Source organism: Leptonotus elevatus, chromosome 6 (assembly GCF_054856555.1).
Source record: "Leptonotus elevatus isolate MCC_2025b chromosome 6, RoL_Lele_1.0, whole genome shotgun sequence".
Classification (NCBI taxonomy): Eukaryota; Metazoa; Chordata; class Actinopteri; order Syngnathiformes; family Syngnathidae; genus Leptonotus; species Leptonotus elevatus.
In genome coordinates, this window is record NC_141244.1 from 25,023,765 (window position 1) to 25,051,396 (window position 27,632).

Genomic DNA, 27,632 nt, shown 5'->3' on the forward strand with positions numbered 1-27,632 from the left:
ACCTTGTGACATTCGGCATCCATCCGTAGCCCTGACTCACGCCTCACGTCACATACGTTTCCAAAAGTTCTCCATGGCCTTCATTTTGACTCAGCATGTAGCGTGCGTGGTGCACTTGTGTGTCAACGAGTACTAGATGAGAACCAGTGGCGTATCCAAACTGATTTTTCAGGTCTCTTTTCTTTACTCAAGTATTGATTTGATTTATTCTGACTACTTTTTAGTTGTAATGGTTGCTCATTTTCTCCTTTGGAATAATTGCCTTGTTATTTGATTGACTGCGATGTGTGTCTGCAAAGGTGGGGCAAAAAATTCACAGTCAGCTCTTTGTTTGATTTCTCGCATCACTCATGGTTATATGACCTTTGAAAAAGAATAATTTGGGGAAGATGATATAACACAGTTGTTTGCTTTTGTGAAGTATGAAAGGCTTTTGTGAAGTATGAAAGGCTTTTGTGTGGTCAGGGGGTGACATGTGCGCCAACTTTGATATGAACGACTGGGGTTGGCGCAGGATTTATTTGACGGCGTGGTAAATGAGCATTTTTGCGTTTTAAATTAGAGAATGAACATCATTTTTGGGGCGGTCTCGTGTTGATGTTGGTTTGCAACCAACTGGACCAATGCGGTTTCGACTAACTCAAGCAAGATGGGGATTTTGAGTTTGCTTTTTTGTGTTTATTTCCTGAAAACTACAGATTTTAGAGATGCCAAGATTTCAAAGCACAGCGTCATCATACAAGTATGTTTTTAAAAAAAAATCTCATCATGAGCTAATTTAGAATGTTTTTGTTTCTGTGTTTTGACAGAATACATTTTGATCGCAACATGCGATGTCATGTAAATCGATTGTAGATTTGTGAAAGGGTAAATTACTCTGTGCGCACAGAATATTTTTGTTCTTTGTGCCAGCATGGTATGATTATACACTGTTTACCACTATTGAGGGGAGATAGTAACGAGTCTGAGTAGCAAAAATCCACACAAAAAAAAAACAGTACAAACTTAGTTTCCTATTCAGGTTTTTTCCTGGCTCAAATTGAGGCATGGGTGGTATAGATATCAGTATCGGTGCCAATACCAGTCTTATTTTACGGTATCGGTACTCACGGCGGTGACCAATTATCGCGGCCGTTTTATGATCAGGGACAAGAAATTTGAAATTATAAGAATACAAAGTTGCCATTAACTTCATGGAATTTAAGGGAAAATAATATATTGGGATATAAAAAATCTTAATTTAAAATCATCTGTCGTTTATTGGCGGGGAATTTTATTTACTAGTGGTATCGGTATTTGGTGTCTGTAGCGGCGGTGACTACTCAAGAGTTGCGTATCGGTCGGGGAAAAAGTGGTATCGAGCATCCCTAATCCTGACCATGCGCCAACTGACTCACTTTCATTTTTTACAGGCAACATATAATAATCCCATGTTTCAATAATATGAATAATAGTTCCAATAAGAATATGACTATTATCATGTTAAAGCCTTCATTCATTATCAGTAAGGTGGAGGTGGCCGCCTCTGAATTTTGTACACAGGAAAAACCCTGATGTCTGGCTTATTGAATGAAGCCCCTCCATTCACTTCAAATTAGTTTAGTGTCACCAAGACTCCGCCAAAGCAATACTTCGACAGTGCTTCAGTCTGAGCACAGGAATTGGAATATGTGAGGTTTTCAGCAAAGAGGTTTAAAAAAATAAATAAATCCACAAATAGGTGAATTTAGAAAATTACCAATTGCATAGTAAAAATTAATTTTGTACCGAACTCCTTTTTAGGCTATACTTTATTTTTAGTCAAGTACAAGGAGTTTAATCAGTACTTGTATTTGACCAGTCTTTTTTACTCAAGTATTTGTACTTAAAGTACCAGAGTTCAAAGTACTTTTGCCACCTTTGAATTGATCAGTGTTGTGCTTGTTACTAAAAAATAGTAACTAGTTACTTCATTTTAAAAGTAACTCAATTGCTCTGATGATTACTTCAGTAAAAACAAGTGTTACTATTAAAAGCAACTTTAGTTACTTTTTTTTATTTAAGAACATGCGTTGTTCCTTTATGCTCAACCAAAGTACTGAGCGTATTTCCACGTCGAAAACACGCCCTGCGCTCGCCTCGACTGCCGAATCCGATACCCGCCCACATTGCGTATTCTTCGTTAGCACAGAAACGTCAAACCATTGTAAACAGGAAGTTGTACAGTACACAGCTGCCATCCATTCATTATTTGTTTCTGAACCGCTTATCCTCACGAGTGTCGCACAATTAAATTATTCAATTTAATAATTGATCAAGATAGTATATTTAAAAAAAAGTAATGGGTTAAGTAGTAACTAGTTACTGCCCAACACTGGAATTGATGAGCATCCTACCACCACCACAACAAAATGGGAAACAGCACCACCCTGTTCCCTCATCCCTCAATTTCTGACTCAGCAAAATAAGCCCTCAGACAAGGTCATCTGACTTCTGTTGCCGTGGCGACCAAAAATTGTAGGGTGCATTTCGTTTCCCTTCCACCCTTCCTCCTCCAGAACGCATGTGAGGAAACCGATGCAGCGAGATGGGACAAAAGCAGCCATGAAAGGATAGGCAGCCATTTTGCAAGCAGATTGCAAATGAGTATTAGCGACGAGCCCCCTTTAAGCACGTCAGACCGCAGCGGCGTGTACGTGCGTCGCTCAGGGGCCTCGTGTGAGAACAGACTCTGCTTTTTCCTTGCAAATTAGCAGTGCCTGGATGAAGCCTAGCTGTACTGCTGCGGCGTCTCCTCGCTTGGGAAAGAAACGCGGCGGGGAAGAAACGTGACTCATGGCTGCTGCATAAGGGTCGCTCTCCTTCTGCTGATTCTGTGGTGTGGTTACATAAAATGAAGTTTGTATCCAATCGGGCACGGTTGGCCTGGAGCGTAGCCTGCTCTTTATTTCTTCTAGCGTTTCTCTTTGCATGTGGCAACTTGCAGAATGCAAAGTAAAAAGGTGCGCCCAAAATAGCTACCCCAGTGCGGGAACAAGGACATTTCATAAAGCAGCATTGTGGCCTCGTGCAGCGTTACCCGACAGTGGCTATAAAAAGTCTACACACCCCTGTTTAAATGTCAGGTTACTGTGATAACAAAATGGTTTATACCATAAATGTGACTAATAACCTGTAAAACTCAATTACAAAATGTAAAATTCATGTTAAATGCGGATCAACTCACAACTACCATTTAAAGTGCCTCCAATCTTTGGGATATTTTGTTGAAAGCATGGCACATGACCTACTATTCAAAAAGCATTGGCGCTATTTTAAATTGTGAATAAAATGTCCTCTATAAGGTGGCGTGAGGCATATTAAAGCTATGTATAGCCTAACAATCACACACTTGTGCCGTCATAATAATCACTAGCTTATGTCGGTGATCGTGGGAGTCAAGCAGGCAGAAGTGCCGAATGCCTTTGAACATTTACATCCACCGTATAAAAGTCACAAAAGGAAATAATGCAGAGCAAGCTATGGAACACGGCTTGCCCCGTTAGCTTAGCCAGCTAAGCTCGCTTGCGTCACAGATAGCAAGGAAAGTAATATGTAACATTAGCATTTTGGCGATAAGTCTACAGTATATGAATGTCGCTAGCCCCGTTAGCTGAGATGGCTAAATTTACAAGCACTGTGGATTATAACCAGATGCTTACTGTGACTAATATATTGTTTTTTTTTTAACTTTTACTTAGCCTTTTTGTTTTCTTTATCTAGAGCCGTTTAACCGATTTAATCATTGGTCAGTTTGGCAACCGGGGGTTGTTATTACTTTGGCTAATGCTAAACACAAGGCTCAAAACTTGTGACTGCCATCTGGTCACCTTAGATTAAGAGTAATTATACTAGTCCATCCATTTTCTATACCATTTATGCTCATTAGGGTCTGACTTTAGGTGAGAGGCGGGGTACGCCTTCAACTCGTCACCCGCCAATCATAGAGAACAAATAGACAGCCGTTCAAAACTTACACCTGGACAACTTCGAGCCTTCAATGTACCTAGCGTGCCTGTTTTGGGAATGTGGGAGGAAACTGGACTACCTGGAGAAAAAAAACACACAAATTCAGGGGGAGGACAAGTAAATGCCACACCGGAAGGCCGGATTCAAACCCCCAACCTAAGAGCTCTGAGGCGGATATGCTCATCCACCGTAGAGATTATTTATAGAATAAAATAACATATTGTAAAAATAAATATATTAGTTAAAATTTGAACACCTCAAGTCGCCGCGGCCGTAAAGCCTGAAGTGCAGTGACTGTTAAACACATTTTTCCCCATTGCTGCATCATATTTTACTTTATAAATTTATGACGTTATAAAAGTGGAACATAGAAAAAGGTTCCCCCGCCCCTGCACTACAGCAATGAATAATTTATACGTAAATGCTGACTCTGCATAGTGAGCATGGCTCCCCTGCTGATGCTGCTGCAACTGCTGCTAAGTGCATTGATGCAACCTAGCTAGTAGCTCGGCTAGCCGCTGAATTCTGCAGTAAAGCGGGAGGGGCTAAGCTCGTCTCCAATTAGCCGGCGGGAACACAAGATTGACGCCCATTGGTCGTCAGTGAAGAGACGGTCGGTTTTACGATTGGACAGCGGATCGAGCGATGGAAGTAGAGGCGTTGTGCATTGGCGACGGTGCTGGCGGTGGGCGGGGCGTATTCAAATCAGCAACCCGACTTTTTAGCCATTCGCTCCGGGCGGCGCTTCTTTCACAGGCGGAGTGGTGCGGCGCGAGGAGAAATCGTACTGCGGCAAGCTGTTACCACTGTTACCGAGCCGCGGAGGGATACGAGCGCCCGGCAGGGAGGGGGTGTAGTGAGGCTGGCGAATTAGTTACACCGGTCTTTTCGGACTAGAGATACGTCCACGCGTGATGCTCCGCTTGAGACCGCGACGTTTCTTTTAAAACAAGGCACCCAAACCGCGACTAGGGTGGTCGTTGACGTTTTCGCCGAGCTTTAATTTGCTAACTTCTCGGTGACGCACCCACCTTTAAGACTCCATTTGCATTCCCCCTTGTCTTGCCTTAAGACTGGTCGTACCACCATTTTATTTTTCCTCCCCCCCTTTTCCCCTCCCCGTCCACCACAAGTCGTTTTAAGGGCGCTTCAGCTGAGAGGGGACACTTCTCAACCTGCGAGGAGGACAAGAAGAGTGACTGCGCCAACATGGGGGTAAGACCATCATTCGTCACTCCATTTTGCATTTTCCCTCCTCAACCTCGTACTGACACACACCCGAAGCGGCTTGAGAACGAGCGGTAGTTCGCCGCCACCACCACCGCCTCCGTTGCGGCGAACATAGAACCGGGAGGTGGCGGTGCTTAGGAGGGGAGAGAGGGAAGGGTGGTGATGGTGGTGGTGGTGGTGGGGGCCTCGACATGAAACGTGATGTCATTTCATTTCTTCCCTGAGTGGAAATCCCGCGCATGGTTGAGTGACATTGACTGTCATGCGGAACTGCCTCCAGCCACACTGCGACAAAACCAATTGTAGCCTCCATGATGCTTTCACTCTCAAACATCTTTGCTATTTCATGTCGAGTATTGTCCTTTTTTTTGTGGATTACTGGCGTATTATTAGCTTCCACTGACTCATACACACACATGGGCGGTCACCTTTTTAATAATGGAAAGTGTTGCTCAAAGTCCCCAAAGAAGACTGGGGCCCAGTGTCCTCTGTGTGTCTCATCATAGGCCTCACTTTTGCCTGTAACCTTGCCAGCCATTTTAGGTAGGCCTTAATTGGTTTATTGTGGGGGAGGTGTAGTTCAGCCATGTTTTCACCCAAATTTTGTGTGGTTTGAGGGTTACTAGAGGACGTGCATGGCTTTATCGCCATGACCTCCATGTCGCCCCCACCATTTTTCTCCATGCCCCACTCTACCGGAGCCCTCCATCGTGCCCCCCTCAAGCCCCATGCAGTCTCATCCCCCGGCACACTCGGTGACCCATGCGTCATAATGCGGTTACCGAGAATAAGCGCACCAGCTTATTTCCCCTTTAATTTGTGACATAACAGAGATGCGCTAATCGCTAGAAGTGACTACATTTACCCCCTCCCCCCCTCTTCTCCCCCAATACACACACACACATAGTAGGATAAAAAAAAAGAAAAAGATTTGGACTGTGTGCGTAATTTGCTGAGAAAAACAAACGGAGGCAAAAAAATAAAGATCCCCGGCATATAAATGCAGATGCAAGCTATTGCGCAATGTGTGTGCGTGCGTGTGTACCACTGCATCAATTGGGATGCAGTGCAGTGGCGTGACGCTGCAAGCCCGAAGGGGACCGGCGTCATTGCAGTGACAGCAGCCAGCCGACGGGGTCCCCCCCCTTGCATGTTGCAGTGTCCCTGCAGAGGGAGGTGGCGGGCCGCTGCGTCAAAAAGGGGGGTGCGACAATTTAAAACCATCGCCTCAGTGGGGGGGAAATATCGGACATTGTGGTGGGTAATATGAATTTCCTGTCATTGGGTGATACGGTTTTGTGTCAGAGGTGCACCACGGTGAATGTGGTGCGCCAGCTGTCCTTTTCCCAAGGCCGCAGGGGGAACATCGCATGCAACGTGCGTGGCGTGCTGCATCAAAGTGGGGGCGGGGCCTATACTGTGGAAATTCCCAGCGCAGAGCCACGATAGGCCGGCGCATGAGATGTGCGACGAAGCGTTTGCTTGTTAAGCACGTGTTTTTAAAAAAAAGAAGTGTGTTTTTTTTGTTTTGCCGATGCATGCCGGGATCACTTTTCACCTTCACATCCCATCCCTCGCATGGATGCTGGAAGGTGGGCGGCGGACTGGATGGTGAGAAAGGAAGGACACAAGTGCAGGTGTAGCGAGATGGATTTAGACGAGAGAGGAGGGGGAGAGGGAGGGGCTGTGCCTGACTGTATATCCTGTTACAGGATAATGACCCTCGGGCTCACATTACTGTGGCTCTTGTTTCCTGGCCGCAGTGCATTGTGGGGGCCGGGCAATCAGGGAGGACAGATGGAATGGGGAAGAGGGTCAGGTGGACGATCTCCTTAGGGTGTGGCCTTTTGGTTAAATTGGAAATTGGGATTAAAGTGATAAAGGTGGAAGAGTGTAAGTGGTGTTATTGCAGTCTTTGTCAGAAGGTCATAATGGCTGCTGGAGAGTGTTGGACCCCCCCCCCACTAATGAAGAGGGCAGGCGTGTGTTCGTGGAAGTGGGCGCTCGTTTAAGAGACGGATGCGTGCGGCCTCTGCAGAGGCCCAGCCCTTGCTTTGGTGCAGAGCGCTGCACGTCCTTCCCCACTGCACCTGCCGCACTGGACCAAACGTATCGCCAAGTCGTCCTCACTCCTCAGTTAAAACTGAAGGGAAGACTTTATAGAATCCAAAAGAAATGTGTCTGAGTGAAAATGAAACCACATACAGTAACTAGCGAGATCAGCATAAATGAGTGGCCTACATCGAAGCAGATTTGTTAGATAACCTTGAGTTTCTTTTCAGAATCAATATTTTCTGAGGCACACTGTACTATTAAAATAAATACCGCACACGAGAGTTGTCCGTGTGACCATGTGGCAAATATGAGTACACACATAAGCTATATTTTACACCATTAAATTGTCAGACACAAAAATGAGTGAGGGAGTTCATGCAGAGCGCTGCACTGGGGTTGAGGGTTTATGAAGGAGTTGACGTGTACCCAAATTTGTATGTCACACTGACCTACGCTAACACAGTAGTTTAATGTCATAACGTAGCTACCATAAGTATTTATATATATATATATATATATATATATATATATATGAAATACTTCTAGGGCATGAATGTGAAACATTTTCTAGTATTTTCTACTACTAAATTCAGTCATCCCTCAAACGTGAACCTTTGGTTGCAAAGACGAGTCCATTAGTACCTCAATTGAGTTTACAAGTTACTTTAGTAGTTAATTTTTTTTGTTTTTCAAGTTGCGAACTGTTCACGGCCAAAAATTTGAAATGTGATTGCAATGAACTCAACTCTTAACAAGCTGTAGAAAATATGGCAGATTATGCCACTCCCAGTTGAAGTTTACTTTCAAATAAACAAAAAAATTACACATTGCGTATTTAAAACAAGCCACTTACCTTTGCCTTAGGGTTGTCCACCTAACACCCAAAGCAAAGCGCTATAGACGAGCTAACAAATAGCATTGATGTTGCTCTTGTAACTCTTTAAGCGTCGGATATTTGAACACAATTGTGCTGCAATGTAATATACTTGTACTTAGTGGTATATATTCTTACCTCTGCGAAAATGATTAGCATTACTGCAGCTTAATGAGCCACTTTGTTGTGAAACTCTTTTTGTGTTTTTATCTTAGCCCCCTAGTGGCCAAGTTGCACTCATCAGAAGGAGAACAATGTTGGGCTGGAATAAATTAATGACATTTTCATTCATTTCAGTGAGGAAAGATGATTTGAGAAACTAGGTTTTTTTTAGGTCTAGGCATGGTCATGGAATGAAATCAATCTGTAAATCAAAGCACCACTGTACACATGAAAGTTGTAATTTACAGTATAAAATTGAACCATTGGTTAGTTTTTGCTGAACACGGTCAGAAACATGTTATTCAAATTCAGTTTTTAAAAACTGTGGTAAACATTTCATTGCTACTTGACGTCATTGACTGCAGTATCATCTTTGCACTCGTAGAGGTTGGTATTAGTGTGAAAAGGTCATGGATATTTACGAAGACTGGAAAGGTGTGGATGGTTTACATGGTGCCAGCAAAACATCTGGACAAAAATTTGGTGTCAACATATTCTTGTGGTCGACTTACTCGACTTTTAGTCCCCCCCCCCCAGCCCTAAATCTGACCTATATTATCAACTCAACAGCTTTTGTTTGCCATTTCAAACCATTGGATTGGTTGTAGTGTCACTTGGGAGTAGAAACAATACATGAGATCAGTCTATTACTGTACCGCAATGACCAGAAAAGATGGCAGACAGCTGCGTGGGTTAAAATAAAACTACTGTTAATCCACACCGGTTTAAATTACAAACCTTTGTCAAAGTAATCTGATAATCTAATAACATGTCCATTGAGGAAGTCTTCAGGGTTTGGATCCAGGCCGGAGTCCACCTATTGAGGAACTCTGCAACAGAACGGTCACACAGATAAGACTACATCCTGGTGCTCGTGCCCTTGTGACGTGGCGTTCAGTTAAAGTCAAGCCCCCATCGACTCCATCGAGCCTCTTGAGGGTCTCTGATCAATAAGTCACTGCACCGAGGTCATTGTCCTCTACTGGAGGGACGGACGGTCAGCAAAAAGAAAGGCTGGAGTTAGCATGGGTGATAAGACTGCTCCGTGATAGCCTCTGTAATGTAATTCAAACGTAAAGGTCAGCGCTGCCTTGTTTCTCTTTGCAAAGCTTGACTTCATTGTGAGGCATGGACTCAGTGGCTTCCTTGAGAGCGTGTCAACAGGCTTCCGTTGCCTGACAACAAGGACGTGACTGAATCAAGGTCTTGTCCTGGAGATGTTTGCATGCTAAATGTTTGAATGTGTTTGAACACAAGGTGTGACACCAAGCCACCCTGAGTAACTAAAGCTTAAGACTATGGAAAGCCGTTTTGAGTGTTTATACGATATCCTTGAGCTCCAGTTTAAGGCCCAAGTACTATTATGCCGTTTGTACTCACTCCTAGTCCTACAGTATGACATTTCATCACACTAGTAGGACACGTTTGACATACTCGCAGGATGAATTTCATGATACTTCGCCATCAAAAATGCAATGATACCACATTTTTTCTGTCCGCATAGAGCCAGTTTGGCAGATAGTGAACTGTTGTCCTAATAAGAGGCAAAACATGCTTGCTTCAAACTATTATTCACTCCCAGATGAATTACTGTAAAACCCACACGTAAAACCCAAGAATTTCAAGCAAGATTCTGAAGCTTAGTGCTAACATACAAAGATAAGCCACATACAGGCTAATGGAACTTAGCATCTATGCTACGGTTAATTCAAACAGAAATCGAGCAGCCCCAACTATGGGTTTAGAACAACAGATGTTCGTTAGTTTATGCATAAAATTAAAGACATAGAACTAATAAATAAATAAAAACGGCCGATGTTTCTCTGTTGTAAAGTTAAACAAATACTAAAGCCCAAAGTATTGTACAACACTCAAATGTTCTGCCCGTAAATCATATTGTTGTAAGCGTTAAGGGACCAAAAAATTGGCTGTTTTATTCATTCATTCGATATTTTTTAATTAATTATCAGATTTTTATTCTGCCAAATAATGCAATCTGCCATCGGCCTTAAAAAATCCATGTGAAGGGCCCTAATTTTTATTTTATCTAGAAGGAATATAAAATAATATTTTTAGTTCATATCCTTCACTGTCTGATATTTTGTATGAACAATACAAAGATTTGAAGTTCCATGTTTTGTTATCAGTGTATTTCCAGTGTTTCAGTGGATCAGTTGCATATCTGCACATTTGTGTGGGTGTGGGTGTCACCAAGGAGTCCTTAGGTGGGCTCATTGTGGCAATATGCCACGTTCCATCCACAACTCCAACAAGCTCAACATTACAATGCTAGTCTTCCCACACTCACACACGCAAAGGTACGACCTCAGCACCTTCTCAGTGTGTGGGTGGACAGTGGAGTGGAGTGTGGACGTGGAGACAGACGGGCAGCTGGTCAGGATGGGCGACTATGACTGATTCAAAAGCTTTCTTGGCTTTTTCTCTTTTTTTCGTGCCAGGAGCACATCGCACATGATCTTTTTCACCTGGGTCCTCATTTGCTCTAATTTAGTCACTCCAAAATCAAATGCATCAAAAGGGGATACAATTTGAAGTTCTAATCGACTTTTATGCGGGACATTAGAAAATCTCAAAGGACTTCAGCTAAGTGAGTATCATTTGACTGCATTTTGTTTTCTCTTGGACTTTTATTTGTGATGCCAACGCTCAAGGTTACCCGAAATGTAAAGTGAGAAAGGGTCATGATGATAACCATTGCACAGGAACTAGAATGTAGGAAAGGGTCTTGCTGCTTAATACAATATGTGGAACCAATCATAGCTACTAATTTTCGAAATGAAAACAGCTTGGAAGTCAAGTCAACCAGTGATCCAAACCCTAATTACGGGGTTTGTTAGTGACTATACAACCCTATTGAAATGTGTGTTTGTTTAGTGGCGTACAAGACTTAACTCAGTGGGCTAATCCATCATGTTGCTAATCCCAACCGCTAACCCCACACCCCTTCTAGTCCCTCCACTACATCCCAAAGGCAACGCTGTCCTGCTGCAAGGAACAGCAGATGGCCCAATAACCTTACAAGGTCACACGACACAATCGCACCAACACTAACAGGATCACCAGATGGATAAATTCTCCAACTCATCTCTTGGCCTGTCTACATTTGTACTAAAAGGCTAGACTCTTATTTTGTATTATGTAAAAAGTACAGTACAGTGCACCATCTCCGTTGTACTTGTAAAATTTAAGTGGAAATTGGAAAAAATTGGCACAATTAAGGTATGTAGAGGCGTTGATTTGACTCCAGGGGAAGTGAAACAAACTGCGCATAACCACACGCACGAGGAAGCGAGGTGGCCTTCTGTTCACAACTACTTCCTCACTCGTACATAATAAGCAGCATTCTACGCACTGTAAACTTCCTGTTTCAGGTGTGCTTTCCCGCCAAGTTGAAAGCCGAGCCCATGTCACAAGCTTGTCACGCCACATTTCTACCCATCAGATTTAAAAGTAATGTCTTATCTTTGTCTCTCTCTTAAAGTCTGTCCTTCTCTCTGCCGCATTGCGTGGCGCCGCCACATGCGCGCCATCGCTGGCCCAATGACTCACATCCGCTCATACTCGCACGTCTCATTCAAGCAAGGAATGCAGTCTCCACTTGCACATGCATCAATAATTACTTGTCCCTCTTCCCATCAGGGCACCCGTGTAGCCACAGCATCGGTCACCATGGTGACGTTCACAAAATGTCAGCCTGTGTAAACTGAACAAAAGCACTGACTTCTTGGCTTATTGGCATTTCAAGACAGTTTCTCAAGTCCGCAAGTGACACGGTCAAGGGTAGCATCATGGAGCCACTGCTCAATGATGTCAGAGCATTCGTCTGTTTTCTCTGTAGGAGCGGCTGTAATTCCAGACACTGGGCTCTGTTTCCTCTTTCCAACTACAAAGGCTTATTACATTACGCAGAGGCGTGCACAGCAGCTTGACACACACGCATACACGCTTCGATGAAAAGTACAGCGGTTCTTTGTCTTACGAGTGCCCCAACTTGCAAGTTTCTCGAGTTACAGGAGACACCACACAATGGCCTGCCTTTAAAGTGCGCCCTTTCCTCCCTTTTGTCTGTAAATTAGCACAGACACAGATTGGCGGAGTCAAAATCAGCCTGGCAATTTTTCAGCCTTCAGAGATGCTTGACAACATCAGTGCCAGTGTCTTGAGTCACTCGGACGGAAGGATCTTGAGAAATAATTGCAATTTGCGATTGTGGTTGAATATGCAATAATATTTTTTAAGGTCAGTTTCCCATTTATTTTGTAACAAAAGCAGGCAATAAATTAATCCATACTACAACCAACAATCTCGCTTTTATTACATCAATGTTTCGGCCCTATAGGTTAGACTTACACTAAAATAAGGCACATGAATTCGTATGATGATTTATTTATCTACTTAAGTTGGAGTTTTTACTAAACACTTTGACTGGCAGTCTTTTAAGCGTTCACGACAATAACTTCCTGCTAACAAAAATGCTGCCAAACAAATGTGGCGTGAACAAAAGTCAGATAACAACAATGCAAACAAATCTGTGGCACTTCAATTTTTCATGTCTCATAAAACAACATGTAAACATGTGGAGTAGATCTTATCTAGACACTTTTGAATAAATAATCAAATATACATTGGCCTTTAAATGACAAAAGAAAGCCTACAAACAGTCTGAAATTAAGCATTTTACCCCCAAATTTGCAGCCTTTGTCATTTGAAAATTGCACTATCCACTATATTGTGATGTTTATATGAATTTGATTGTTGAGCCGTGGGAGTGACTCATAAAATCCTTGTCCGCAGCAATTGCTTTCAACACATCGAGGAGGGAGGAGGGAGTTGCTAATGTTAGTGTCACCCCACCCCCCACCCCCCGTTGTCTCTTGATACGGTTCTGACGCTACCAGATAGTAGCTGGGTCTTTATCTCTTTTACCGCAACATGTGGAACAAAATTGGCTTTGACGGGCCTTGTGAAAGGGGCCACGAGCTGAGCCGTAACAGAGGTGTGTCAACGCCTGTGTGTTAAGGGGACTCTCATGTGCCATTTTAACAGCTGACATTTACTCCTCCCCAGTGTTAGGAGGGGTAGTGTTCGGGAGTGTTATTCTCGCCGGACATTGAGCAACATGGCCAAATGCGACTAAACTGTCGCACATCAATTGGGGTTCTGAAACTAGTTTTTCTGAGTGGGTGACCATCGCCCACTAGTTGGCTGCCATTTGAAGTTCTGAATCCCAGGTGATGAAAATCAATTTGTCATTTTTCTCCCATGTTGCTCTGTGTGCGGCGCACACAAGTTTAATGCTGAGAATTTACTCAACCAATTTTAACCGTGCGAATCAAGCAATATGATTAATGAAGGTAGGTCCGCACTTTAACCGGCTCCATTCTTGGCAGTGCTGCCATTCTCGTCTTGAATTAAAATAGAAGGAGTGAGCTGGCATAGCGATGGTTATAAACACGTTGTAAAACACGTTTTCACTTGTCATGCTTTCAGTCGTTTCGCTGTGCTGATCTGCCAGCGAGAGCATGTTGTTAGGATTAGGATTTGGTTTTTGGTTAGGGTCCGAGATTAGAGTTAGTTTTCTGTTAACTAGTTGGTCAGTCACGTTATATTGCAATATCATATATTTGTCCCGCCAATAATATTTGTCATGCGTAGTTTATTTGTAGTAGCAGTTTGCCGGAAACATCACCTGTACACACACGTGCAGTGTTGTGGTGACAGCATTTGTCAGCTAGCTTGGTGTGAGACTGGTATGCTTCGTCCTGCGGCCATCAATGCTTGGGTCACCCCCCCCCCCCCCCACACACACAGGATGACACATCCCAAAAAAAACACTCGTTCTCATGCTTGCACTTCTGAACCCACATAGATACAGTGTTATCTGACAGACGCACACACACACCTTAAGTGAGGTTGTGCAATTATTTGGAGTGGGGTCAGTGCAGGTCAGAGGCTGACACAAAGCTGGTGGACAAAGATGGTGGTCAATATCTAATTAGAAGCCGCCCACCCCCAATGCCACCTGCTTTGTTTCACTCTTTGTCTGGCCCGGCTTCTCACCTCCCACTAATGTCTCCTGTTGCATGTGCGTGCTCTTGTCTGTCATCAGCCTGCCTCACATTCCACTCACTTCTACAATAGCTACTATGCAACACTTATGACTGCAGATACAATGCAAGTAATCATATTAGGCCACTGCAGCAAAACTTCCAACACAATCAGTGCCAAGTAAAATCTTCATTAAATGTACAGGTAATAGTTTAAGTAAGAATTTAACTATACAGTAACAAAAGTGTACCACACAAGCACATATTTGGGTGTTTTGCGACAGCACCTCCATAGCTTAGCTAGTATTTATTAGCCAGCCTACATCTCCTAATATGGCCCACGATAGCAAATCAAGTGTGTCATCTACCATCATTCTTGCTAAAATCTGTACCTAGATTTCAAGTTTTCATATCGTAAAAAGTAATGGTGGGATATTGTAAGCATTTTCGTTACCAAATCCTTTTCTACAGTAACTTGAATGATAGTTGAACAACTATTATCTTCTAGCCATGTTATAGACTATTCAAGTTTGAGTAAGCCGTAGCAATGTAACTTAGTCATAAACTAAGGACTCCGTTATAATTTTTCCCCCCACTTTGCCATGTTGTGGCATCATGAGGAAAGGAAAAAGAAAAACACTTCAATCAACCAACTTCAATCAACCAACGACAATCGCACGGGTACTTTTCCATTGCATCTTTCTGCTACCTCAAGACCTGTCTGTTCTTGCTTCAGCCAGAGGTTTGTTCACCTGCACTGCAGTACAGTAACAGCTCTCTGGTGTGTGTGTGTGTGCGCGTGCATACGTCAAACCGCTCCCTCTTCACTGACACGCTCCAACAAAGGGTTAGAGTTTGTTTGGGTCGAGCGAGAGTTGTCGCCAGGCTTTTTTTTTACTACAAATGCCAACTAAACCAGAAAGTCGGGTCTTTTATCTTTACTGTTGGCTCGATTTTACTCAAGCGTTCTCACACAGTTCACCCGGAGGTGAAGCAAGGCAATATTATTTGTCATGTCTAACTTAACAGGTGTGTGTGTTTTGGCGCGGTTTTGATAGGGAGCCTCAACAATGTCGCTACGGCGTGCCTTAGAAATGTCAAGGCAGGAACCCTCTATTACAAAGAAAGAGTTACTTGATAGACGCACAGCTGCTCATTTGTGGTTAGCTCGACTATATCGTAGTTCACACTACAGCAAGTTTTAGGTGTGCCTCTTAGCTGGTACACTTTTGATTTGGTCCATTTGCAGAACTGAAGATAATCAGATTAGGAAGGAAATGTACCTGTATTTGGCTCCCCCCCCCCCCATAACTTGGATGTCTTGATGAAAAGTCTCCACATTTTTTAGTCACAATACACAATGTATTATTTTTTTTTTAATTACATGGGGGAGGGGGGGATGCAATTCTGTGTCTCATGCAATTGCCGAGCTTTGCTTACCATGATGACCGGGGCGGAATTACAGCACATGACGAAGCGATGGCTATATTGCCAACGTAGTGACTGTTACTATTTGTAGTAAGCCAGCCACAAAACGTAAAAATTGCGATATTCCAAGACACGAACCTTTGTCACCTTTGAAATAACAGAACCTCGACGACTTCCACAGCTCGTGCCTCCAATCCAGAAGCAGGAAAAATACAATTAAAAGTAAATTTAAATAGTTATGGCAAAATTGAAAAAAAAATCATTTTTCGTAAGCCCCCTCCATCTGCAAGCCATGCATGACAGTCTTCTGACCTGAGTGAGCAAAACTGTGGCTACTGCTAATGCTAGTTCGGTTCAACTATGTGAAACGGATGAAAAGAAAAGCAGAAACATGGTTGGTAGGACAAATAACCTTTTAATAACGCTCAGGTACTGTCTGCAGCAAAGCAGGCGGAAAGTGCACTCTGTGATGTCTTTGCAGTGTTTCCCACATATTTGAAATCAACTTGGGTCTTGGGTCCTCACGGGTCTATCCAACCTCATGATCCATAAGTGAGTGACGGCGAAGTAATGTTACATGTGGTATATCTGGTCGCGACACGTTTTTTGTTTGTTTTTTAAAATATATTTGTATTAAATTTTCTTGAAATCTACTTTGGTGGTGGCCAGTTTACTCGAGTAGCCCGCCCAAGTATTAACATGGTGTGCGAAATACTGCTTTGTCGTGTGATGTAACGTTTTAGTGCGTGCAACACGAAACTTAATTTATGCTGATTAATGATCCTCGTGTGCCTGTTCCTGTGTGTGGAGCCTGGACGGTTTGATCTAGAATGATCAAACACAAAACACCTCCGGCCAACACTTTAAAGTAACAGGGTGTCATCTGTGATGATGATTCAGTCTTTCGCAATGTCTAATAGACCTTTATGGTATTTTATACCTAAATGTAAGTACTGTGCATGAAATACCCGGTCTGACAAAAGTGGTATCGATGGGTCCATTTTAAAAGCATGACATTGCGGGGAAGAAGAACTAGAAGTAGTTAGACTGTTATCAGGTGACCACATTGTAGTGGCAAACTCTTGCCCTTGTGATCGTAAATATTGAACATTAAGAATTTTTATTATAACTTGATTGATGTTGTTTTTTTTTAGCAGAGACCCCCCCCCCCCAAAAAAAGAAAAAAAACGGACTCTTGACAGTTGACACACAGCAAACCAAAGGACAATGACTCAGGTCTCAGGATAATCTTTCAGATATTCTGTAGTCAAGTCTTTTCTGACTTTGATCGCAAGGGAGGGAAAATGCTCAAGATTTCCTCAATTGTTGTTGATATGAACCTGGTTTCAAAAGTTCCTTCTCAAGGCCGCTTCACAACTTAGTGTATTAAATACTAGGGATGGGCATTCAAGTAATGGCAATTTGAAATGAACTCTATGTAGATTCATTAGTGATATTGAGTCAAATTATGCTGCCATATAAAATCCACTTTTGGATGTTATGTTGTCCTTCTTCAGACAACACACTGGTTGAGACTCAGCCAAGTAGCCCCCACTCCCATTTTGCTCCATCAATCAACAATCAATTCACAACAAAGCATTATTATGCCCATCTCTATTACGTACTGATGTCGTCAACTCTCTGTACAAAACCTTCTGTGAGTGATAATAACCCCCCCCTCCCCCCCACACCTCCCTCCCATCCCACCCCCGAGACAAAAGGGCCCCAAGCTAGTATTTTGTTCACTTTTAGTTATAAAGCATGTATAAAACATATGTGTATGTCTGTAGTATGGCCGGTCAGACAGTTACCGCGTTGCCACCACACAGGACAAAGATGACCGATCCCCCAAGAAGAAGAAGGGGGCGACGGGAACTAAGGATATGGACGACCTGAAGAAGGAAGTGCCCATTGTGAGTAGAAAACTACGTTATTACTCGTGTGTTATGCATCTTCTTTCCTCACAGTTAATAAATAGTGTCTCTCACGTCCAGCATGGACACTGTGGGTAGAGAATGAAAGTCTAAATCATACACAGGATGAAAAAAAGTATTTTGTTGCCGGTAAGATTTGCTATCAGGAAGTCGCCACTTTGATGCCGCAACGCAGACTCACCTGGCTGCCATGATACACTTTGTCAGGTGAAATGCATGCATGGAGCCCATTTCTATCTTGAACAAGTCCTAAAAGTCTACGGTTGCAATCAAGAGCAATTCCCTATAATCATTTAAATAATTGTTATCATAGTTTATCCTGCATGCAAAAAAAAACTATTAAGCAAGTTAAACCTGTGCATGTATCATCATTTTACTTCTTTTTTTTTTTCTCACTGATTTTTGTTGTTGTCTTTGTCTAGACGGAACACAAGATGTCCGTAGAAGAGGTGTGCAGGAAATTCCAGACGGACATTGTCCAGGTATGGTAAATTATTTTTCTCACTCTTGTCCACTAGATGGCGTCCCAGTACTTCAGTCCAGAAAGGACGACTTTTATCTCTACTCATTTTTATGCACAACAGCTACAGCTGTAAAAACGTCCTATACATGAAACACAAAAGACAGTAATTAAAATAATAATATAATCATAAATAACTACATAACATATTATTTTCTGATTAATTGCAAGAGCTCCGTTTATGTCGACATTAAGCTCGAGGAGTTTTTCCACTGTATTTTGGTAGTGAGGTCAAACTGCAACATCTGCACACTATTAATACTACTGGTGAAGTGTTAGATGTTAACTCGTAGAATTTGATATCACTAGTAGCACAACATTTTCATCTAGTGCAAGATTGTGCCACAATATCAACATGGTTGTCCTACTAGTGAGGACAAAGACTGGCCTACTATGTTGAAAGGACCTCAAATTGAAGATCATTGATATTGAATAAATGGTCCAAAAGTTTCATATAAGGCCATTTTTATGCATTACTAGTGTGAACAAACAGCATATTAGTACATTGGCCTTCAGCTTGACATCAAGGATATCGAATATATGTTTCAACAGCATTCTATATGTGCCTGGACTTGGCGAATAGTGAGCTGATACTGACCTTAGAACAGCAACCAAGTCACAACATTCACCACATTACAGCAAGAGTTGTTAATGCGCGGCTTATTCATGATTTTACGGCTTAATTTACCAGTTGCAAGCTACTCATTTTTGCCGAATAGTCAGCCAACATGGCTACCTGTTGTTCTGGTACATTTCCATGACAGTTTACAAGCCTTAAGAGTTATAACAACTCAAGTATTGCACGTTATGTCATCATTGATGAAAACAAACAAACAATTATATAATATAACGTCATCATATAACCTATTTTTTGTCTGCGACCTCCTCCAGGGACTGACCAATGCCAAGGCAGCAGAGTTTCTGCTCAGGGATGGCCCCAACGCACTCACCCCACCTCCCACCACCCCAGAATGGGTCAAGTTCTGTCGCCAGCTGTTCGGCGGCTTCTCCATCTTGCTGTGGACCGGCGCGATCCTTTGCTTCCTGGCCTACGCCATTCAGGCCGCCACCGAAGACGACCCTGCCGGAGATAACGTGAGTCACACATCTGTCCCATCACATGTACTGTGTTTGATCTGCTCCTATAACATGCATGATCTGCGTGTCTGTAGTTGTACCTAGGTATTGTGCTCACAGCCGTCGTCGTCATTACCGGTTGCTTCTCGTATTTCCAAGAGGCCAAGAGCTCCAAAATCATGGAGTCTTTCAAGAACATGGTGCCTCAGGTAATACGTCCCAAAAATCATACTTGAGTCGTTACTTTTGTCTCTTACGCGAGCGCTCACAACGTGTTTTTCCATCGACTCATCACAGCAAGCGCTGGTGATCCGAGAGGGCGAAAAGGTACAGATCAACGCGGAAGAAGTGGTGGGCGGAGACCTGATCGAAGTGAAGGGAGGAGACAGAATCCCCGCCGACATCCGAGTGGTTTCAGCACATGGCTGCAAGGTAGACACGCGGCTTTTGGACCGCGGCCTTGTCATTAAACAAGACCCAACAAACTCACAACGTTCTTTCCCTCTTTCACCTGAATAGGTGGATAACTCCTCCCTAACAGGCGAATCAGAGCCTCAGAGCAGGTCACCCGATTGTACCCATGACAACCCCTTGGAAACCCGAAATGTGGCTTTCTTCTCTACCAACTGTGTGGAAGGTAAATTGGTCTTAACACGCATGGTTGCCAAACATGTGACATACTGTCGTTTTTCAAACAATAGAGTGACGAGACTATTTTCAGACTTTTTAACAGTTCAAGTTTTCAGAATTGTAGCACCCACAGGCCATTAGTTAATCACCCCTATTTCAAAATAAGACTTTATACTGATCAATTTCAATCAACTTTGCTGGTATGACCGTACCAACACACCAAGGAAAAAGTTACAAACTGACTGATGTACTCCGCTTCTCTGCCAAAACCAGGCACAGCACGTGGCATCGTCATCTGCACCGGAGACCGCACGGTGATGGGTCGCATCGCTACCCTGACGTCCGGCCTGGAGACGGGCAAGACCCCCATCGCCAAGGAGATCGAGCACTTCATCCAAATCATCACCGGCGTGGCCGTCTTCCTGGGCGTCACCTTCTTCGTCCTGGCCCTCATCCTGGGCTACAGCTGGCTGGAGGCTGTCATCTTCCTCATCGGCATCATCGTGGCTAACGTGCCCGAAGGCCTGCTGGCTACCGTCACTGTGAGTGGGATTCATGCAGCATTTAAGTCGGGTTTGATGACAAATAAGAGCCCATTTTACCACGCCGCGTGTCCAGGTCTGTCTGACCCTGACCGCCAAGCGTATGGCGAAGAAGAACTGCCTGGTGAAAAATTTGGAAGCCGTGGAGACGCTGGGCTCCACTTCCACCATCTGCTCCGACAAGACGGGCACCCTGACCCAGAACAGGATGACCGTTGCCCACATGTGGTTCGACAACCAGATCCATGAGGCCGACACCACGGAGGACCAGTCTGGTGAGTGATAAGATGGTCAAAGGTGGTTATGGACACAAATGTGCAATTTTGCTAGTTGACTTTCCCATTGTGATCCAATTATATTTGCAATAATTCATTCAAATGTCTGCCTACCTTAATTAACTATACAGCAACATTATTCATTGCTATACAAGTACAGTGGTTATATTAAGTCTACACACCCATGCCTACTAGAACTTTATTTGGGGCTCATCAGAGGTCATTTAAATGGTGGCAGTTGTGTGCTGACCCCATATTTAACAAGAGTTTGATTGGTTGTTCAGCTCTCATCTTGGGAGGTCCCCACTTTTAAAGGGAAAGTCAACTTTGAATTGTTTTGACAATAATATGTTATAAAGTGACCTCACTAGTTTAAACTTGACATTCTGGTTAATATTACATTTGTGGAATAAGAGTTATGAAGCATAATCCAGCCATTTTTTATCCATCTCAGGGGGAGGCCATTTTGCCACTTGTTGTTGACTGAAGATGACATCAATGTTGCTCAGGTCTCAGGTAACAACCAATCACAGCTCAGCTTCAGAAAACAGTTGAGCTGTGATTGGTTGTTACCTGAGACCTCAGCAATATTGATGTCATCTTCAGTCGCCAGCAAGTGGCAAAATGGCCGCCCCCTGGGATGGATAAAAAATGGCTGGATTTTGCTGCTTAACTCATATTCCACTAACACAATACCAACCAGAATACCATATTTAGACCAGTGTGGCTGCATAGAACATATTATTGACTTCCCACTTTTAACCTCAAATATTATTTTGATTTCTTCCTCCAGGTGCCTCGTTCGACAAGAGCTCGGTGACGTGGCAGTCGCTGGCCCGCATCGCCGCCCTGTGCAACCGCGCTCAGTTCAAGGCGGGACAGGACTCGATAGCCATCCTCAAGCGCGACGTGGCGGGCGATGCCTCAGAGTCGGCCCTCCTCAAGTGCATCGAGCTGTCCTGCGGTTCGGTCAGGGCGATGCGGGACAGGAACAAGAAGGTGGCCGAGATCCCCTTCAACTCCACCAACAAATACCAAGTAAGTGGAGACAAGTTAAACACTTGAGCTTGAGGGAAGCCGCTCATCTCAAGCTTCGCTTGTGTTCTTCCGCCCTAGCTCTCCGTGCACGAGACGGAGGAAGTCAACGACAACCGCTACTTGCTGGTGATGAAGGGAGCCCCTGAGAGAATCCTGGATCGCTGCTCCACCATTTTACTGCAGGGCAAAGAGCAGCCCATGGACGAGGAACTGAAGGAGGCCTTCCAGAATGCCTACATGGAGCTGGGAGGACTGGGAGAGAGAGTGTTGGGTAAGAAGAATATAGAACTGGGAATCAAGTGTCATTATTTAGTTCATCCACTCATAATAGAGTGCGCAAAGAACTTGGAACTTTTGAGGCAAACATGTAACACTTCCCTAAATCTAGTTCCTAAGAATTCCTGCTACGGTTGCACAAATATTGGATTTTTTTTTTAACTACAGAAAATAATACAAAAGGCAAATCTGTAATACAAAAAAACCCAAACATATTAGACAAAAAACACAAAATACTCAAAAGCAATGCAACATTCTTAGATAAAACATGCAAATACAGTATCAGAAATAGAGGTCAATATTAGAAAGTTTTATATTTTTTAAAGAAGAATATTGACTACTATTATACATGATTTTTTACACTACTCCAAAACTAGTAACTTTCGGAGGACCATTGAATATCAAATCCACAGGAACTATTGTCTGATTTTCGTTCTCTGGTAATTATCAGGGGGGGACTGTAGAAATGCGGCGCCACAAGATGGCACAAAGCACTACTCTTCTATTACTCAGTTGCCTGGCTTTTATCCTCCAGGCTTTTGCTCCTTAATGCTGCCAGAGGACCAGTACCCAAAGGGCTTTGCCTTCGACACGGATGATGTCAACTTCCAAACGGACAACCTTTGCTTCGTGGGCCTCATGTCCATGATCGACCCTCCCCGTGCCGCCGTGCCCGATGCCGTGGGCAAGTGCCGATCTGCCGGTATCAAGGTAGAGCCTCTTTCCCAAGAAACCAAAGTCCCATGACTCAGCCACGTACTATAAGTTGCTTGATGGCGTCTGGACTTTTTTTTTTATTCTAGGTCATTATGGTCACTGGAGATCATCCCATCACAGCCAAGGCCATCGCCAAGGGAGTGGGCATCATCTCTGAGGGCAACGAGACGGTGGAGGACATTGCAGCTCGTCTCAACATCCCCGTCAGCCAAGTCAACCCCAGGTAAGTCAATCGGATACAAACTCCCCATTAAGATATTTGAAAGACACGTAACACTGCTTCTGTCTTTTTATTAGGGATGCCAAGGCTTGCGTTATCCACGGCACTGACCTGAAGGATCTCTCTCAGGATCAGATGGATGACATCTTGAGGAACCACACTGAGATTGTCTTTGCACGAACATCCCCTCAGCAGAAGCTCATCATTGTAGAAGGATGCCAGAGACAGGTACAATATTTAATTTGGGCTTTCAAGGAGTCATTTGATGCAATTTTTTTTTTTTTTACAGGTGGTTTAATAAAACTTTTGCGACTTGCTTCTGTTAAAATTGTTGTTAAAGCCAAGAGATGCAATTTGAGTACATTATTGATACATTTAAAGACCTGATAATAATTTTTTTTAATAAAGAGGCGAATGCAAAATGGCGGGCCAGCATATAGACCCTTGAAGATTAATTGAAGGAGGACAGTACTGATATGAGACAGCAGATGGCGGCAGTGTCCTCCTGAACTGGCTTTCACGTCTCCTCATCTTTCCCAGGGTGCCATCGTGGCTGTGACAGGCGACGGTGTGAATGACTCTCCTGCCCTAAAGAAAGCCGACATCGGCGTCGCCATGGGAATCTCCGGTTCCGATGTGTCCAAACAAGCCGCAGACATGATCTTGTTGGATGACAACTTTGCCTCCATCGTCACCGGAGTGGAAGAAGGTAAAAATAAATGCGTCAAGTCTATCACCGTTAAAGTATCAATCATTTGCTCATATGCTAAATTGTTGATGCGATTACTTTGTCAGGCCGCCTGATCTTTGATAACCTGAAGAAGTCCATCGCCTACACGCTGACCAGCAACATTCCAGAGATCACACCCTTCCTCCTCTTCATCATCGTCAACATTCCTCTGCCACTCGGCACCATCACCATCCTCTGCATTGACCTGGGTACCGACATGGTGAGTGCCGGCTGCCTTTGACCACAAGTTCACTCACATTAGAACTTTCAAAACTGAATTTCCCAATGACAACATTGGATTAATTAGTGAGTCTGCCAGCCCATGCTAACACGCTAACTGTCAAATGTTTTGCCAGGTGCCGGCCATCTCGCTGGCCTATGAGGCGGCGGAGAGCGACATCATGAAGCGTCAGCCCAGGAACCCCTTCAGGGACAAGCTGGTGAACGAACGCCTCATCAGCATCGCCTACGGACAGATCGGTGGGTCCAGTCCCCTTCATGCGCATTTTGTCGGGTTTCCATGTGAAAGAGTGAAGCTGACCGTCTTGTCTTGTTTTGTTTTGTTTTTCCTCAGGTATGATCCAGGCTCTGGGTGGCTTCTTCGCCTACTTTGTCATCTTGGCTGAAAACGGCTTCCTGCCCAGTCGGCTGGTGGGCATTCGCCTGGACTGGGATGACCGCGCCTGCAACGACTTGGAGGACAGCTACGGACAACAATGGGTACTACGTTTTTTCTTAAGAACTACTTGTGACATTATAGGAACATTCCATGTTAGAATTACTGTGATCAGAAAAATCATGTTTATCATTGTACTCATCAAAATGCACACTTTTTTTAAAAATTGTATTTAAAACTAAAATAAGGTTGAAAAATATACAAATACTAGAATAAAAATATTAGAAATTACTTTAATTTGATTAAATATACAAAAATAAAAAGGGAAGAGGACAATATCACATGGGAAAATATAAACCAGGTTTAATTTTAAAAAAATTCAAAAATAAGAAAATGCAAAAATATTACACTTACCAATTTTTATTGTATTTTATTATGAAATAAAAGAAATATTACAGTATAATAACTAATGAAATATAGAAAGTAAAACAAAATAATACGAATGAAATATAGAAAGTACTGGAAAAGGTGAAAATACATTTGACAAATGTTTTTTTTTATAAATGAATAAAATAAGACCAAAAATAAAAGATTATTATAATAAATACACAACTACAAAAATAGATGGAAAATAGACAACCGGAGAAAAGATAGAAAAATATTAGACCAAAAATATTAATGCAAAAGAAGAAAAATATTAGACAAAAGTATTTTCAAACTGTATGAAAATACAATAATCTTGATAATTTAATAAATTATTAGAAAATTTTAAAATATTTTATAAGAAATTGTAAGGTTTTTAAAAAATAATGCAAAATATTAGTTAAGTTAAAGATACACTAAGATTTATTTTAAACTGACAGAAAAGAAAGTATTGGGATAAATACAGAACAACAAAAAAACAATACACAAATATTAGAGAATACAAAATGATTAGACCCAAAATAGAAAATGACTTGACCAGAATATACCTAATGAAAAAATTGACTGTGTTACTCCCAAGTTTGGTGACATTGCAGCATCGCGTTGCGTTCTCTCCGCATATGCATTGTTGTCGTTCGCGTGAGCCGTTCCATCCGTGAAGTTGTGGGCCACGTTGTGACTTCCCGTGTCTCCCTCAGACTTACGAGCAGAGGAAGATCGTGGAGTTCACGTGCCACACGTCTTTCTTCGTCAGCATCGTGGTGGTGCAGTGGGCCGACGTCATCATCTGCAAGACCAGACGCAACTCCGTCTTCCAGCAGGGCATGAAGTGAGTGCAGCGCCTTCGCCCGCCCGTCCGCAGTTGGCCAGCTGGACTTGTCTTTAATAAGTGTCCTCACTATTCGTCCCCCCTAGGAACAAGATCTTGATCTTTGGCCTGTTTGAGGAGACGGCCCTGGCTGCCTTCCTGTCCTACTGCCCGGGCATGGATGTGGCCCTCAGGATGTACCCTCTCAAGTGAGAGTTGCCTCCTCTTCTCTTTATAGGCCAAAATGATGATGATCATGATTAATTTGATCAATATTGTAATCAAGATTATTAATCACACTTACTCATTATGTTAGGAAAATAGCTGTATTTTGATTGTACTACTTTTCAACAGTGTGTCAACAGTTTTTAGTGCTACATGAAGCTTAAAAAACATGAAATAAATACTTTAAAAAATTTGTTTAAAAAAAAAAAAACCTTAACCAAAAATTTTGTTTCATAAGTTGGAGCTTGGTTTGCCGTACTTTGTGTTTCCAGTGTTAAGTTTGTGTGTGCGTTTGTTTTTGTGCAGACCTTCCTGGTGGTTCTGCGCCTTCCCTTACAGTTTCCTCATCTTTGTTTATGATGAAATTCGAAAGCTCCTCATCCGCCGGAACCCTGGAGGTCAGTTTCGTCTCACATTCTCTCGTTATGTTGTGTGCTACCTTTTTCTTACTATAAACTTCATTTTTTTTGTATATAGTTTCTATTTTTTATATTTATTTATGCTTTAATTTTAAAACATTTTAATGTCATTATTTTCATACTTTTATTTGAATGATTTTTCTTTGCTCATTACTTGTGTTAGTCAATTTTTGACTCAATCATGAACTTTATTCTCTTATTTGTAATTATATATTTTACTTTTTTGTATTTTTTTTTGTTTATTTTACTTGATTTTTCTTCTATTGTCTATTTTTCTTATACTGTGCGCTGTATTATTATTATTTTGATTGTTTATTGTATACTTTCATGTTTGGTTTAATTATTATTTTTAATTTTTTTTTATTCTGATTTTTTTTTGTAATTCATTAATTCATATAATCATATAATAATTCATTGTGTATTTAAAAAAAACTTTATTTTTTTTTTCTTTTCTTGTTCTCATTCCAGATAATTTTTTAAGTAATTGAACTAACGTCGAAGTGTGTTCTGTCCTTGTTTCCTCTCGTGCAGGTTGGGTGGAGAAGGAGACTTATTATTGATCGTTGGAGCATCTTGTTGCTCATTGCCCCTCCCCAAAACTTTCCCCTCCCTCCCTCATCTTCTTCCACTTACTTCACCCCTTCCAAGCACCCTCCCTCCGCCCCTCCCCCCCACCCAAGACAAAAACATCAACGCTTTGAAGCAATTTTCATCCCAACTGCCCCAAAGATTCAAAACAGCAAAAGCACCTTTACAACTTTCGACATACACCCCCCCCCCCCCTTCCCACACACACACACACACACACACACACGCACACACTTGTCCACCCCCCCCATTCCCGTCACTTTCCCCTCCCATATGGTAGTCTTTGCATGTGTTCTTTCACTGCTGTGTACATAAACCAGTATAATAATAATAATAATAATAATAATAATTATATCTACCAAACGGCAGCTGCATATTGTCTTATGTAGATTCCAAGGAGCCAACTTGGCTGAAAAAGGGCCGCCCTGCTACCCACCATGTCCCCTCAACACCCCCATCCCACATACACACACACACAAATAGCCATCACACTGACTGACTCCCACCTGCGCCACAGTGTTGTTGTTGTGTTTATGTTTTGAAATATGTCAGGTAGGGAGACTGATTTACTTTTTTTAATTTTTTTTTATTCTATTATTATTGTTACGGAGGGGTGGGGGGGGGCACACCAAGGCATCCCGCACCCCACCTTTGGTCTCCCTCCTCCCGCTGTTTGTCTCTCGTTTGTGTACACTGTGTGACAGCATTGTTCTTGTTATTACTATGACAACCCCCCAAACACCCACCCACCCTTACATCAACAATCTTTCTGTGTGCTCTAGGAAATCTA

The 27,632-nt window shown here is 42.8% G+C and overlaps 1 protein-coding gene across 3 annotated transcripts; it reads left to right on the forward strand.

Annotated features, from left to right (window-relative positions):
* Positions 1-528: 528 nt before the first annotated feature.
* On the forward strand, positions 529-27,046 carry atp1a3b (ATPase Na+/K+ transporting subunit alpha 3b). Of its 3 annotated transcripts, none has more exons than XM_086077575.1 (23): positions 529-742; positions 5,121-5,202; positions 17,595-17,717; positions 18,161-18,220; positions 19,150-19,353; positions 19,431-19,544; positions 19,633-19,767; positions 19,855-19,972; positions 20,239-20,507; positions 20,584-20,782; positions 21,576-21,820; positions 21,899-22,091; positions 22,632-22,807; positions 22,900-23,036; positions 23,111-23,261; positions 23,574-23,742; positions 23,829-23,983; positions 24,120-24,243; positions 24,338-24,483; positions 25,501-25,631; positions 25,718-25,819; positions 26,142-26,233; positions 26,786-27,046. In XM_086077575.1, the coding sequence occupies exons 1-23, from the start codon at positions 708-710 to the stop codon at positions 26,812-26,814; spliced, it is 3,189 nt and encodes a 1,062-aa protein (XP_085933701.1). In that variant the 5' UTR covers positions 529-707; the 3' UTR covers positions 26,815-27,046. The 3 variants fall into 3 exon arrangements, with proteins under 3 accessions (XP_085933701.1, XP_085933702.1, XP_085933703.1); XM_086077576.1 differs by having other exon boundaries at positions 17,634-17,717; XM_086077577.1 differs by lacking the exon at positions 529-742 and having other exon boundaries at positions 4,728-5,202; positions 17,634-17,717.
* Positions 27,047-27,632: the final 586 nt, after the last annotated feature.